Here is a 16,026-nt window from a genome sequence, read left to right as displayed (position 1 = left end):
ATTAACCAAGAAATAAGGTTTTTTAAATCAAATTCCTTTGGATTCTGTACAACTATGGACCTGATTACACTTACTATGTCACACGTAAACCTCATCAATCATAATGAATTGTGAAGCAGTTTGTTATAGTTTTTAATGGTAGGATTGCCCGCTCTTTGATCACCAGCAGTTCCAGGAAAGACATCAGAGGCTAACATACTAGAGGCTGAGAAATCTCTGTGTACTTCAGCTTTCTGCTCTAGCCACAGAAAAAGTGAGAGGTAACTCTCATTTGAAACAGAGAAAGAGCATCTGCAGGAGACATGGAGGTTGCAAGACGAGCAAGCAGACCACATTGAACAGTCTTGAGTGATAATGATGTAGAATACAGTAAAATAAATCACAGATCTAGTCTACTCTCGTTTTGTTAAAGTGCACAAGAAAATGTGCTTCTGTGTGCTGTCCTGTGCACAGTGCTTGGGACAAGCCACGGAGCACACATGAAAGTGTCTCATTTTGAATCTGCCCCTTTCCTCTCCTGGCAGCACATTGAATCAGCCTAAGCAACAGGGTGTCTCTGGAAAGGCATAAGAAACACAGCTGAAGATGAAATTATAAACCAAGCATGGGAAACTAACAAGAAAAAAAAAAAGAAAAAAAAAAAAGAAAAAAAAAGACTTTAATACCAGATGACATTTTGAAAAAAACATTAGTGTTTCAACAAGGGGAAGAAGAATGAGACATCATTAAACAGTCTCCAGGGGAAAAGAGACAATAAGAATAATTAAGAGGATGGGAAAAGGGAAGGAAGCACTGCAGGAAAGTTAACATAGAAATCTAAGTTACCTGTTTTAATTTATTGAGTTCACTTGATCTGTATTATGTGCTGAGATATTGTATGGAAATTAAATTTTGACACACAAAATAGTACAGAATTGAGGTCATACCATCAGCCTTTCAGTCTGATCACAAGAATTTACCACGCAAACATCTAGACCCACTGAGGCTGCCTGAATTGTCCTTCCCTGCCAGGCACCCACCCACAGGAGCAGGAGAGACGACATGGCCTACAAGCAGCAACATGGAGTGAGAGCCATGGGATAAAGCGGTAAGTGAACGCAATGCTGAGAAGAAAGAGGCTGAGGATCACAGAATAATGTACCCAGAGCATTGTATTGCCCACTTCTTGAAAATGCTCTCAGGAAGTCAGGACTTGTAAATATTTCTGCTGCAAGGAAGAAGTCTACCTCCAATTACAGAGAAGATAAACTTCACGTGAGACATCAAAAAAATAAGACAACGCCCTCACCCCCTATATTTCAGAAAAAAACAATTACATGTGCAGATAAAAAACTTGCAAAAGCCCACACTGGGAGTATATTTTGAAAATGTAGACTTTGGGGGTTGATACTGTACCATTCCGGTTTATAAATGCAAACAGAATTAAATCCTATTCCTTTTGCCATTTGCATTGTATTTTCTTAATGTTTCTTTAGATTTAGCTGGAAAGCACCTAGAGTGGTTTTAATCCAACCAAGCATCAGACAGATTTAGCAGGTTCTGTGTGTTTCAACAATGATAACAATAGTACTTCTGGCGGTAGAGCTGAGGTTCACCTACCCTGTGCCCTGCCTACTGCAGCTTCAGAGGAAGATGTGAAGGTGCCTAACGATGAAGAACCAATACCAGAATAATCTGATTTTCATGTTGCATTCTAACCTCTTTACTTTATCTTCATCTCTGCAAGATTATCTCTTCAAAAATATTTATCAACCATAAGCAACAATTCAAGATCATCTTGACATTCACATAAAAGCACAGCAATTTTTCAGAGTATTTATCAAGTTCTTGGATATTTTTTTCCATCATCACTCTGTTAACATGTTCATTTCTAATGCATCGATATTAGAATTTAAGTTCTAATATGTGTGCATAGAATTTCACATTTTATAGTATTTTTTTTTATTCTAAATATTTTTTTCCTTCCAATGACACCTTCAGTAATTATTTTTTTTTTCAAAAAAACGGCTCAATTTTAATTCAAAATTAACATGGCTCTCATGTGCCTCTAACATTGTCCTTCATACAGTGTATCACAACAGTTACCTAGCTACTGGTGAAATGCTGGACTCAGTTCCTTAGAATTTCTTATTTCAAATCAGAAGTTGGTCTTAAATAACTGCTTGTTTAAAACATAATACTGAAACAGGGCCAATAATATAGCGGTATGATAATGGCATCAATTAGTCAAGCCAGGTAGCAAATGTCTCAAGTCAGTGAACAATTGCTGGACTGCACCTGATATTAAATTAAAAGCTTGTTTGATGTCAGTGCACTGTCTCCTTTGACTTTGCAGAGTTTAATTGTACTTGCTAATAGCAGCTGAGGAAAGTACTGTCTACAGAGATACATATGTACATACCCATACATTTTTGTATATGTATGTATATGTATACATAAATTAAAAATCCATAGGTTTTCCATACCAAAAAAACCCCAACTCTAAGATATCAGCTAAGGGTCTACAACCTAAGCCATTAACATCAATGAGCAGCCACCAGCAGCAGCAGGGAACTCTGTCCCCCTGCCCTGGCTACATCTCTCATGTTTTAACACATCCCAAACTTAAATCATTAAAAAACATTTTCTAGAAGAAACAGGGTGAAAAGTAGCAGGAAAAGTAAATCCATATATGAATATAGACTTCACAGAACAATCTCACTTCTGAAAAAGAAGATCTAACTCTTTGCTGCCTGGCCTGGAAGAGGGTTTCCTTCAGTAGCTACTAAAATGCATCAAAGCATAAGCTCTCTAACTAGAATACTAAACATCTCCATTGATCAAAACCAACTTTCACTTAAAAGAAGACAAATACATCAATATGTATAAGTAAATAAACAGAAGTCTGGGTTCAAATACTGAAAGAAATGACATTTTTTAGATTAACAATGAATAATCATTTCCCATAAACTAAATTTATTTAAAAGATTTTACCTGCATTAATCAGATCTGGATCTACTTCATTTTCAAGTGGGTAAGGACCCTGAGAACAACACAAACATATGTTAGCTTTATATTAAAAAATGTCTTTACAATTCATAACTGCTTTATTACATCTAATGCTTATTACTGAAAACAGATCATCACAGACACATATTTTTTTTATCTTTAGCAGAATAACATCCCTGACAATACAACCCACAATTTCCATCAACTAACATTCTGATGGACTGATGGACATAATGTTAGAAGCTGTTAAAATTATAAAATAACCACGAAGTGGGGGATTTGTTTGGTTTGAGTGACAGACATTTTTCAGAAAAAGGTATGCAGGTGCAACTTCATAAAGTCATATGACAGTGAAAATAAGCTTTTAAGCTCTATTTAAAATTACGTTTGATAAAGCTTACAAGGCTTGGTCTTGCAAACTACTGAAGGTTCTGACTCCTTCCAGCAAAACATGTACAAAAGAACATGCTCAGCAAAGTAGTGCTGTAATGCTGAAATAAGCATTTCCTTTAAAAATTCCCTTCACTGTGGTGAGAATTCTATGATCATGCAATATGGTATATATTTGAATACAATTTCTAGTAAAATTATAATCAGGTTGGATGTGGGTAGGAAATAAACCCCATGCACTGCAAGGTAAATACACTGCAGTAAGTGACCAAGATATATTCTTACCAAACCCAGGACTCCGTTTTCACTCTGTAAGTGAACAGTTATGTCTGGACTGATGAAGTTACTGGCCAACAGTGGGATTCCAATACCCAGATTAGCTGAAGATAATTGGTTAAGGCACAAACAGGAACACACTTACTGCAAACTAGTAAATTAAAAAAGTTATCATTGTACTATGATTAGATTAGAACTGTTCTCTTCACAAACACTTTCATTTTTAGTTAGATGCCTCATATTTGCAATGAATTATTTTGCCATTTGGACTGTCTAATTGCATTCTGTCAAATGCTTTACATGATAAAAAACCCACAGTGCAAGTAAACTTAATTTCCAACATATGTAACTCCTTAAAGAAATCCTTGCAAAATATTCAACTACTAACAAACTATCCAGATATGCCTGGATAAAAACACAAGGTACCCTATGCCTTAACATCCAATGTATTTCAATAGGTTGTCAATAAAATGAGAGAATCTCAGGTTCTGGGAAAGACAACGAGCATGGTAATTAACCTGTTTTAAACAAAGCAGCTGTGGTGGTTACTGTAGTGAGTCCTTGCTTTAACCTACAGCACAGCTGAAGGATACCATACATGCCATCCTCAAACTCCAAAGCAGCCCGTCTGATGATCCTCTCCCTCACATTGTCTCCTTGTTTTTGTTTGGCTTTTGAGTCTTCAGGCTTTCGGATTGATAAGCGCTGCAAAAGAAGAAGTAATCATAAGAAAAGATGAGAATCCAGATTCTTGTTTCTCAAGACACAAAAGCCTGATTTGTGATTGCACTGATATACTTGGTCTAATAATGTTATTTATCCATCTTCTACAAAAAACAACCTTTTATTCTATCAGTTCAAGCTTATCTAAGCCAATGGAGTCATCAAATATCCCTAATGATAGCCTTAGAGCAAAATCTTATTTCTTTGTCTGTATTGCCAAGGCTGAGAGGGTACGTGATACATAGGCAACTAGTTAAGAAGACACCAGGAATTAGTGCAAATACTAGCAAGTTTGAGATTCGTTACCCCAGAGATACCTAAATAGACTTGTAAAATATGAGCCTAAAATACAAATACTGCTCTCTTTCTGCATTCTTTCAATTCAGTGGTGCTATTCTAGACTTATATGCTTGAGACAGACAACTGCCAGTCATCTAGAGACACTGACAGCTAAGCAGCTAAGTTTTCAGACATAAATCTGTATAATCTTGCATAAATCTGCCTGAACTTGTTTCCTGAGATTTTCTGGCCTAAAGTCCATGCTTTCTAAATCACACGTAGGTGAAAATGCCACGATATTCCAGAAGTTTGTGAGACCTTTTTTGGAAATTATTGTTTACATAGATTATGTTCTTTGCACATCTCTCTCATGCATGTAAAACTGCTCTGGGCAGCCTCATGTCTCGCACCCCCATATATCTTTCACATCCTCTCCTACTTCTCTCTTACTTCAGGCCATAATAAACACACCAGGCAAAATTATCGTCTGTTCCTTTTCATCACCACAAAGGAACCTCTACAGCATCTTTTTTCCCCATGTTGGGAGTCACTTTCCTCTTAGGCAGCCAGAAACAGTCAGTATCAATCCTCTTAAACTTCCCAGCAACTTTATTTTTATGCCTTGGCTATTTTCCCTAGAATTGTTTCACTTGTAATCTATGGGAAAAGTAAGAACAATTGGAGAGGATTTCTCTACATCAAACCCAAGGTTGGGTAGAAAGTACAACTTGCACAAAAGGAACCCTGTCTGAGTCAAATTAGGCAGAAACTGCTATGTAAGAGCTATGACAGACTACCTTCTACTTATTTTCTTTATTCCTCATCTCTCCTCTTACCACTTACCATAATGAACACATTCCTATGTACACAGCCACTTCCTTCATGTATAATCTTTTATAGAAGAGTAAACACATCTGCTGTTTCCTTTCTATACTTCTATTAATGAGAGGTACCAGAGGAGATTTGCAAAATTACACAAACAAAACTAATCTCTGTTACAACTTTGCTGTGCAGTTTACTGTAGCTTTTGTTTTCCCCCTCTCACTTTCTTTTTTTGTAAGTATATAGGGAAGGGGGGCAGTTGACTAGGTAGATGCATTCACTTAGGCAGACAACCCGAAGAAAATCCAGTGTTTGTATAAAAATCTTCCCTTTTGGCAGTCACCACTGCTGAACTTGAGTAAGAACAGCAGTTTAATAAACGCAAAATGGATTTTTCTCATGAAAGTTAAAAGCTTTTCTGTGAGATACTGCATCCATTCAGAAAAAGGAAACAGGCCATTAATTGCAGTCTAACACAACATGCCCAAAGAAAGAATAAAGAAAAAAAAAAAGAGAGGTTTGTCACATCTGTTTCCAGTGAAATACACAAAAACACGCCATAAGCTTTTGCAGAATGAACAGACAGAAGGAAAAAGAAAGCTTTTTAACCTTAGCACTCATTAAGAGTTTACACAGAGAAAAGGCCTTACATGACTTTCTAGGACTTTGTGATTTGATTTTAGTAATCAAAGTTTAACTATTACAATTCCTTTCTGCACCTTTATTTTCAAGACTTTTTTTTCCTTGTGTCATCTATCTCCCCCTCCACCAGCTCTTCTGATGACATTTTGCATAATTTCCACCTCCAAAGTATGGAGACACAGGAGAAACACAGAATTTTCAATTACACTTTAAGAGTATTGTCATATCACCAAAATGAACACAAGGACATAACTTGAGTGAGGCAAAGCCACAGAAACAAAGAACAATTACATAATCATCATATTTCTTGGATGTTTTCAGTAATGGAATATTGTTGCTGCAATTTTTAATAGCTATTGATATTTTTTTATTCAAACCAGGAATGCCACTGGCTAAAAACAGTTCCTGACTAAAGAAAAGGAACGAAGGGTTCCAAGACCTTTGCAATGTAATTCAACACACAGCACAAAAAGGGCTGGGACTGGCCTCGTGTGACCATGTCAAAAGAAAAGTATCTAATTGTCAAAGTCAGCCCTTAGTCTAGGTGTCCTGGTTGTGTCTACAGAAGGTGAATCGAGAGAATGAAGGACAATGAAGTAGCATTTTCCAACAAATTCTCAACTGCCTTAAAGCCATCCACAACTACAGGCAGCTGCTCTAAATTATTCTGGGACTGAACCAGAGAGGCTGAGATATAAGAAACAAATCTTAATTCTCAGGCCCCCCGGTGCCTACCTGAACTCCAGCACTTAGCAAAACTTCACAGGTCTTTCTCACACTATTTTCTCAGTGCTATGACTTGGTGGCTAGAGTAAAACCCCTGAAATTCTAAAATACACCCCAAGCTGTAATATGTTGTGACCAAGAATCTCAGCCACTTACTTCAATTCTCTTCTCAAACTTCTCTCCTTGTATCAGACGATCAACATAGATTTTGGGAACATGAATGTCTTCTGGGGCAAATGCTCCTATATCAACAATTTCTTCCACCTACAAAGAGAAAAAAGAAAGTGAAAATGTTTAGAAAAAAGTATTCAATGGGAGATTTTATTAGCAATGACATTTCAGATATTAAATATACAGTGGATCAAATAAAGAAAATTAAGAAATTGGCAAAATAGGTATACCCTTTAAAACAGGCTATCTTAGATGCTTCTTTCCTCCTCTTTCAAATGATATTTCTACATACAAAGTAGTTTATATTTTAACAGCCCAATTTGTATGATCACCTTTAAGAAATATACCATATATATTCATCATCAGAGTTGTTTGTACCAACAAATAATTTCCATCCATAGCCAAAGAAACAGTATGCTGGTAACAAAATGTCCGAGTACAAAGCAGAAGTATGAATTTTAAGGATACAAGCGCAGAAGCTGGCCTGCAGTCTCTCTGTAATGTACTCAAAAATAAAATGGAAAACATTTGAACTATAATAACTGATTGCAAGGAAGATGTGAAAATGGGCACCAATCCACAAATAGTATGTGTTAAATGTCACCTATTTGGAACACCACAGACAGTAGGGTTTTCCTTCCTGTTATGTCTGGGTTCAGGGTGGTCTAGCTGGAGACCCTGCTATGGGCAGATGCCTGCAGCACAGACCTTCAGTGGTGGCTGGTGCTTTCCCTGACAAGTCTCAGGCACAGAGAGCACACCTCATTCTGCCACCAAACATCACTAGTGTTAGGGCTCTACCTGCATCCAACTGCACAGAAAATGTATAATGTTAAAACAACAGGTCAAAGACAACATCAGAAACAATATACTAAAAAAGAAATTAAATAGTTTCCAAACTGCTTTATCACCAGGAACTAGTTAAACTTTCAGGAATGTCCAAAGTCGAAGAACCTCAAAACAAGTCCCAGGGTATGACATATCAGTAGGGGTACATCACTTAGCAGCCACCACCAGTGAAGTTTTAAGTTAAAGAGCTTAAAATTCAATTTGACATCCTACTGTTACTGCACAACGTGATCAATAATAAAATCTATTGTACATCTGATTGACAATTACCTCCCTACTGTGCCTTGTGGTGTGACAATAAACAAACAAACAAACCCACCCTAAACGCAGCAGAGGGAGAGGAAAAATTAGCAATCTAGAGACCATGGGATCAGTTTCAGCCGATCCCTAAAAAATGCTCTGGGCCAAACAGCCAGGAAGAGACACACTGCGAAATCTGCAAGGCAAAGGTGGTAAGGGAAGAGGAAGCAACAGCCACAGCGACACCAGCCTCAGTGTTTACGGAGAGCAGAGTCACACTTCCAGAAAGTCCTTATCCACAAGATAAGGAGAGACAACCAAATTAATATTTTAAAGATTCAGACTATATGCGGAAAAAAAAATAATGGTGCAATCACATCCAAGCCCTATTTCACTCTGTTATTTTGTAGATTAATTTTAAAATTAATATGGAGACCAGGTCAAACACCACAGGGTAATACGAAAACATCCTGAAGCACACAGCTGAAGCACACTGCAGTCTCGGTGCAGTGACTACAACCAGAACGTGCTCAAAGGGGAGAAGAAGCAGGAGACAAGACTTTTCAATGAAGCTACACACAAGCAGATGATCTGCTACCAGCAGAATTCTCAAATTCACCTTTTCTAATTACATTTGTCTTCACTTATCAGGTGGAAAATTAGGCCTGGGGAATACTAATTGCTCCTGATTTGAACTTGCTCATAGAAGAGCTACATTTATTCGCTGCAGCAGCTGAGATTATAAAACCAAAATATTTGCTGGCACAATTCAACCAACTTCAATAGAATTATGCTGTCAGAAAGCTTAACACACTGTATCTCTCCTCCCACAGAATACACAGAATAAATAGTTTATCCAACAATAAATTGTTGGATTTTGTTATTAGCCACCCATTCCTTAATTGGCTAGTATTTTGTCTCTTTGGAAACAGCAGTCAGCATGATAGCTTTTCCTCACAAGAACCATCAACATAATTATTATTTCAGTATATTATCTTACACGAACATACCACAGACAGCACATATTATGTCCTAGGGATTTCAAATAAGCTTAAGGATCTCTGCAGACCAGAACACCTTCATGTTCACAGGCAGCCCCCTACTATTCTTACTGGTGTTTCACCATTTCCATGTTCTACCATTATGCAAAATTGTAATCAAATTTAGTTAAAATTAAGTATGTTAAAATATCCATATGGTAATAAAATGGAATTTTGGGAAAGGATTACAAATTTGCATCTTACGTCTGCAAGAACAAGTATCATCCAGTTCTGCAAGTGAAATTAATCAGCATGCTTACATGAAAAAGAAAGAATTTGCACAGGGGAAACAGAAATGTCATCTGATTGCTCCAACTCTCTCTCTCAACTCTCTTCACAAGGAACTAGATGACACTCCAGCTGAGACACTGTGGAGGGGCTGCCAGCAGCCCCATCAGCATTGCCAGCTCTGCTACCACAGATGAAGCTGTGCCAACCAAAGTCAAACCGGGAAATCTGATTGCTATGGGAATCTGCAACTTTATTTCAATCATTTCATCATTTCAATTGATCATTTCAATCATCATTTCAATCATTTATTTTCTGTGACCACTGCAAGACATAACCCAAGCATCTTTCCAGATAAAAATGATAACGCAAAAATAAATAGTTCCATAGCTGGGCATATTCATTTGCCTTTCACGTTTCATATTCCTTTGAGAGTCTTTTCTATAACACATCCACAGTCTAAACCTCAATCACCTGCAGACATGCAGGAGAGCATTTATATTAATAATTAAAAGGATCTGTGTGAGTTTTCTTCCTGTTCTGTTCTCCGTCTTATCTATCCTTCTGTTCTTTCTCCTCTCTACTTACCTTACCTCAGGCTTTATTTTGTCATGTACAGAAGAATCCCTGTAAACATCAAAAATCATCATACGGCATCCCACCCAAGAGACACAAAGTCTGGCAAAGCATAAAGAGCGGAATAATCAGGGCAGACCACCTCCTGCACTTTTTTAATTGTGAAATCAAAATACTTTAGTATCATTTAGATTGCCTTGATCACATGTGTTCATTTTAAATCTTAAATTCACCAACATGCTAGAAGAGAGAAAATCTTTATATCTTTGCTACACAGGTAAAGAGTAAGTTTAAGAGACCATATGGGCTGAGGTCCCTCTTCTGGGAAGGCTCTGATGCATAATTCAAAAATCCTTTCATTGTTTCAAAAGTTTCACAATATTGCTTTTCTTCCTGGGTATAAATGTTCTTGCAAATCTTGTCTGATTACTGACAATGGGAGCAGAATGAATAAATTCAATCATTTCTGAATACTGGTTTATCTGCAAGTACACCCAGAACATAAAAGCTGTTCTCCGCTATGATTCACAAGAGCCTTCTGCCATTCCTTTTGGTATCAGCACTCCTAGAATCAATGGTCACTTGTTTTACAATATCGCTTCCTTCCGTAATTTACATCTACTTTCCCATTTTTAAAGGAGTTCGATTTATTTTTGCTTATGGAAATTCAGCTACTCTTCTACAGTTTTATCTCAGAATTTCTGAAGGCTTCCAGAGAGAGAAAGAGAACCTTGAAGGTTATGGACTTCCAGTAAGAAAGATGAAAAACTCTGGTTCTTGACTAAAAATTAGCAAGGAAATTACGAAGACACAACTATTCATGCCAAAACACTTGAAAATACAAAGGCCTTTCCTTTGAGTATTTACCTTTTACCATACTTCCGCAGCCTAATTAGGTCCTTTATGATACATCAAATGTTTTCAGCTGTTTTAGTTTTAAATCTCAGTTTTCATAAAACTAAGCTACAACCAGAATTCACAATATAATTCCTTACTATGGGAAAAATTCAAAAATGTGCACATGGGTGGGTGAGAGAGATAGAGATTGGGAAAAGAGCGCTTAACCAAACCTATGCATTTTTAAGTAGATCAATTTTAAACTGACTTTATTTAAATCTCTCTTTCACTGTCTTAATTATACTAGTACAGTTCAGTTCTTCAAATTGAAATAATAACAATAACCAGCATGACATAAGTAGAATTCAACATTACAACTGGCCAAATGTCCAAAAACAACAGAAGAATGAAATCAAAATTAGCCTCTTAGATGCTCAAGACAAATTAACTACAGCACTTCTTCAGTTCACTACTGTAGGAGTCAGGGTGTCACTGCAAAATTTATTGCAACAATTAGAGAATCATAAGCAGCTTAAAAAAAATTACAATACCCACACAATAAGGGCTATGAGAAAAAGTTGTATGTGTCTGGGTCACTCAAGATCACTGAAACTGTAATCAATCATTCCCTATGGCTAATGAAAAACAGGGAAAAAAAAGCGAGTATTCATTTTAATTGTTTAGACTGAATTCCACAAAAAGCTTTGATATTGTAAAACAGTGGAATACATTCTGAAAACAGGTCACTAGAAATTAAGAACACACCATCCAAACTTGCTGGGCCTCAGGAAAAAGCAAAGCAAGGTAACATTTACTCAGTTTCACCTGCATGAAGGGAGATGAAACAGACAATCTTCTGAGTTCAGTTTGGTCCTTTTCTGACTCTAAGGTCAGACAGAACATGAAATTTCTATTCCTGCCAAACTCCCATGGTAGTGAAATGACAGTCAGTCAATAGCCACCCTAAAGAGAAGACTTTTACAACTTTAAAAAGCAATTAACTACCAAGTAGTCTGATAAAGGCACATCTTGGTCAATAATCACCACATTATGCTTACATCAGACTTGGACTAAATGTGTACATAAGCATACTAAGGGGCAGGGAAACAGGAAAAATCTGTAAAGTTCAGATGTATTGGAGAACTTTTAGCCTAATGAGCCTGATCTGAGTCACACTGAAGGTCCATTTAGCCCAGTAACCCTTCTTCTTGGCAAAGAACAGTATGGTTCTTAAGACAGTATGGTTATTTTGGTTATATTCTCCCAGCCTCTAGAAATTTGCAACTTAAGAACATCCTTGGTCAGAGGCTGGACATAGACCACCTTGCTTCATAGCTTCTGACAGACCATGAACTTGTCAAATAGTTTACTTGGAACTCAAAAGACTCTATCATTGCATTTCTACAATTTAACTAGTATGAAGAACATTTGTCATTATCTCTTGTAATTTCACTGTGTGCTTCCTTCTTTGCAATACAGGAATAGCACGCAGCTGTTCTTTATTTGCGTGTTCCATACCAATGAAGATTCTATGTACCTTTATATTTTTTTCCTGGTTTCTAGTAGACTGTCATCCCCTGTGAACGCCACAGAGAAAAACAGTGAGGTATGTTGCCAGTATGTCATATCTGATCATTAGGGAAGCAAAGCTGGCATAAATCTCCTAGGTTGTCTCCAAGTTTTTTGTCACAGGGCTACAGATCCTCATAACTTAGGAGCCCCTGCTAGATTATACTCATTTCACCTTTGTTTTCTCTGCTCTAAATCTCCCCAATTACCTCCACTTCTAGCTGCCTCAGGCTTAATCTTTTCTCTCACACTTCCCTGCACCTGCTGCCTGTCTCCTCCAACCGTCCCTTTCTGCTCCACGTGTTTAACTTCTTCCTCCACGCTGTGCTGCTGACAGCAGAGAAGAAAACAGACTGCTCTGAATTACCTGCTCTAGGTACTCACCCATAGCAGTTCTGGAGTAACAACTGCAAAGAAAAGAGGAAGGATACTTGATTATCTGCAAAAGCTGTCTACGTGTAAAGCTGTGTGCATGCATGAAAGAATATGAAAAGTTTAACCGTCACCCTCTGAAAAAGTTCTATCATGTACTACAGGACTACACTTCAGAATTTTTGTAAGCTAGCCACATTTTCGCACAGCCAGGATACATGATATTCTTAAGTTTCAAGATCACGTTCAATGTCAGAAGACACTTAAATTTCTCAAAAGAATAATCCTAAGAAAATAGCATTCTCAAAACAATGTGTTTTCATCTTTTTTTTTTTTTTTTTTTTTGAATCCTTTCTCTGGATGCACCATCAGACTTGAAACTAGCTTGCCAGTCTCTCCCTTCATTTTTGACTTGATGAGCTTTTTGTCACGTGCTGAAGAAATAACTGCACCTTTTAAAGCATGCCCAGCTGATTCCGGTGGCTTTTAACAAATCCATCTTCTGCCAGTCCTTAATGATTAGAGAAATGCTTACGGTGACCAGCACACACACACACACCCACACACACACACTGCTGTTTGGGCGCTCTGAAAGGACCTGGTGTACGTGAAGACGAGTTTTGGAGCTGGCCCTGGTGGTGCATCTTTTACTGGATGCCTTGGTGTCCTTCAGGGAGGGGTGGAAAGACAGACCTGTGTCAGGAAGGAACAGCAGGAAGGGGGTTCTAGTGTTTAGTTTGGCACCATGTAGGGACCAGTTAAAGGAATCCCCTTGTTCACCATTTTGCTTGAAAGTAACCTTGAACCTGTCAGATGGGTTCCAGCCCGTGAGGATGGTGTGCAGGGTCTCTACGCAGACTGACTGCAGTGTTGGAGGGATTTTACCAAAAACATATTTTGGAATTCCCAAAAAAAGTGGTTTTTTTTTTTTTTTTTTTTTTTTTTTTTCTTATAACTGGGTGGTTTTAGACCCCAAAAGCCCCTTAGTAGGCACACTCACTTAAATCACAATAGAAACAATTTATAAAAGAGTAGCTCCTACAAATGCCTGCTGTCAGCTGTGTCTATAAATATGGACTTCTGCAAGTATAAACTGAAACTCACAGGTTTTTCGTCAAGAGGTAGGCAAAGTAGATAATGAAGAAAAAAGCAAAGTCTGCAAACTATTATTGGTTACTGGAGATACTCCATTAAATTGATGGAATTGCTTGTTTGACAACTCACACAAGTAGGTGGTTATAATTCTGTATGCATCAAAAAGTGAAAATGGTAAATGATAGCTGTTTTCTTGCTTTCTTAAGTTCATTCATTTGAATTTTGCATTCTTTTTCTGCTGTAAAAGTACCTGCATTAAAAGTATGAGAGATTACTTTAAGATCCAGCAATCTACCAGTCCCAGTATTACCAACCAACCCAGCCTCCTGCCGCACATCTAAGGAGAGAGTGCTCCCTAAACTCCTCTTAAAGTCTGTTGTTTTGATATAAGGCATCTATGAATCCACACTAGTTGTGATCAGGTTTTCTGACTTGTGCTTTCTTGATGAAATAACTGGATGATATTAGTAGCAACAAAACCAGGAACATAATTATGTTCTTACCTTTTAATTATAAAGTGCCCAATCTGTATTCAGTACCTAAGTTCTCAACAGAAAATGAAACATAACCATCCACATGAAATACATATGAAATTGCCTTCTCAGATCCAGAAGAGGCAATTTTGGAAAATACTTTTTTTAGATTACATTATGTAATTATTTTTCAATCAAATAATTAAAATAATGGGAGATGTGCCAGAAGAAAACAAACAAAAAACCCAGAATCCCTGAACAAATCTTAATTTGTTAAGGGCTAGCTGACAGCAAAAGAACCCACTTAACCTGTACTAGGTACATCTGCTGAATAAGGTAACTGACCACATCCCAAGCCCTTCCACTCCGGAACAGAATAGCTGCTAATCATATTAACTATACTGGAATGATATTTTTGCAAAATTTAATATTTTTGCAAAAAAAATGTACATTGCTTTAAATACATTATTCCTGTACTTCGTTGGTTATTCTTAAAATACATTAGATAGAAAGCCTTTGAACTGATTAGAAGGCACGACTAAGTAACTGACATTTTTTATTAAAATCATTCACATATTATCAAGAAGAATGAAAACATAAAAAGAAATTAGCTTTAATCTCAACAGATTTTATTTTCTTACTCATATCATAGAAATGACAAATGAAAAGAGACTGAAAGAGATCTCATCTCCTACGCATTCAAAGAAATGTAACTTAAAGGTCAGGAGATAAATTTAAGCTTTACCTTCAAAAATTAAGTTAGAGGAATTTATGTACTGAGGGGAGAGGTTGAAAAGAAAAAATAAGAAAAAGAAATAAATCAAAGATTTAATTGCACTACCCAAGAAGGAATTCTTTGTATTTTTCCAGCCTATACAAGTCCAACTAAAGTACCCTCAAATACAAGGAATACCTCTAACTAATGACCAGACGAGTGGGCGCAGAGCAGGAGATACAGGAAAGTAATCAGGGTAAAACAAATTATTAGCGGCTATTTTGTAACAAATTATGTTGTTGGTTCTCTCTGGTAAGAAACCCTTCAGGTAGGCAGTGAAAAGACACGTCATCTCAAAATGGCACTTCGTGTGCACACAGGTATTAGTTATCCTCCTTATTTCACACCTTAATTATGGGCAGCGGTAGTTTACAAAGATTTCTGAAAACGCCTTCATATGCTACCACTTTTTCGTTCTCCATGAGGGATCATTGTGGTGCATTTTACCTTCAAAATCCTAACAGATATCACCAAATCTCAAAACATTCAAGATCAATAAACCTTTTCTGCAGTGTGAAGGAAGAAGGTAGTCAGAGTATTTTTCAAGGAAAGGACTGGAAGAAAGAGAAGAACTGATGGTAGTATGTCATGCGGTTCAGACATTTTCAACATATTAATCAGAAACCACAGGAATGCGGGTATCAAGCAACAAATTTTAAGAAAAATGAAACTTTTCTTACACTTAAACATTATCCTTCCTGAAAGCTGCCTGGAAAGGAGAACACTAGGCATGCATGGAAATAAAAAACAAGAATAAAATCCTTCACAGAGCCGGAAATACTATTTGACACTGAAGCTGACAGAAATATGTTAAAACAGTCCTTCACAGCATAAAAGTAAAGAAATTTTTGCTTATCACAGCCTAATGAGGAAATTCTGATTTCTTTCCCTCTAGCAACAGTGAAAAATTGTCTTTAGCACATCTGGTATCCAAAGTCATAACAAGTTTGACCTC

At 37.1% G+C, this 16,026-nt stretch overlaps 1 protein-coding gene across 3 annotated transcripts in view; it reads right to left on the bottom strand.

The window, feature by feature from the left end:
* Positions 1–16,026, bottom strand: part of OXCT1 (3-oxoacid CoA-transferase 1) — an 80,140-nt gene that overhangs the window by 32,789 nt on the left and 31,325 nt on the right. For all 3 annotated transcript variants that reach the window (XM_014964931.1, XM_014964933.1, XM_014964932.1), the window contains exons 7-10: positions 7,003–7,110; positions 4,248–4,359; positions 3,664–3,758; positions 2,974–3,022 (exon numbers count right to left, since the gene is read on the bottom strand). In XM_014964931.1, the coding sequence (XP_014820417.1) occupies positions 2,974–3,022; positions 3,664–3,758; positions 4,248–4,359; positions 7,003–7,110 (364 nt within the window). The remainder of the gene's footprint in view (positions 1–2,973; positions 3,023–3,663; positions 3,759–4,247; positions 4,360–7,002; positions 7,111–16,026) is intronic.

Source organism: Calidris pugnax, unplaced genomic scaffold, assembly GCF_001431845.1.
Source record: "Calidris pugnax isolate Ruff unplaced genomic scaffold, ASM143184v1 scaffold273, whole genome shotgun sequence".
NCBI lineage: Eukaryota > Metazoa > Chordata > Aves > Charadriiformes > Scolopacidae > Calidris > Calidris pugnax.
Note: the sequence above shows the minus strand (reverse complement) of the source record. Positions and strands in the feature narration are given on the sequence as shown.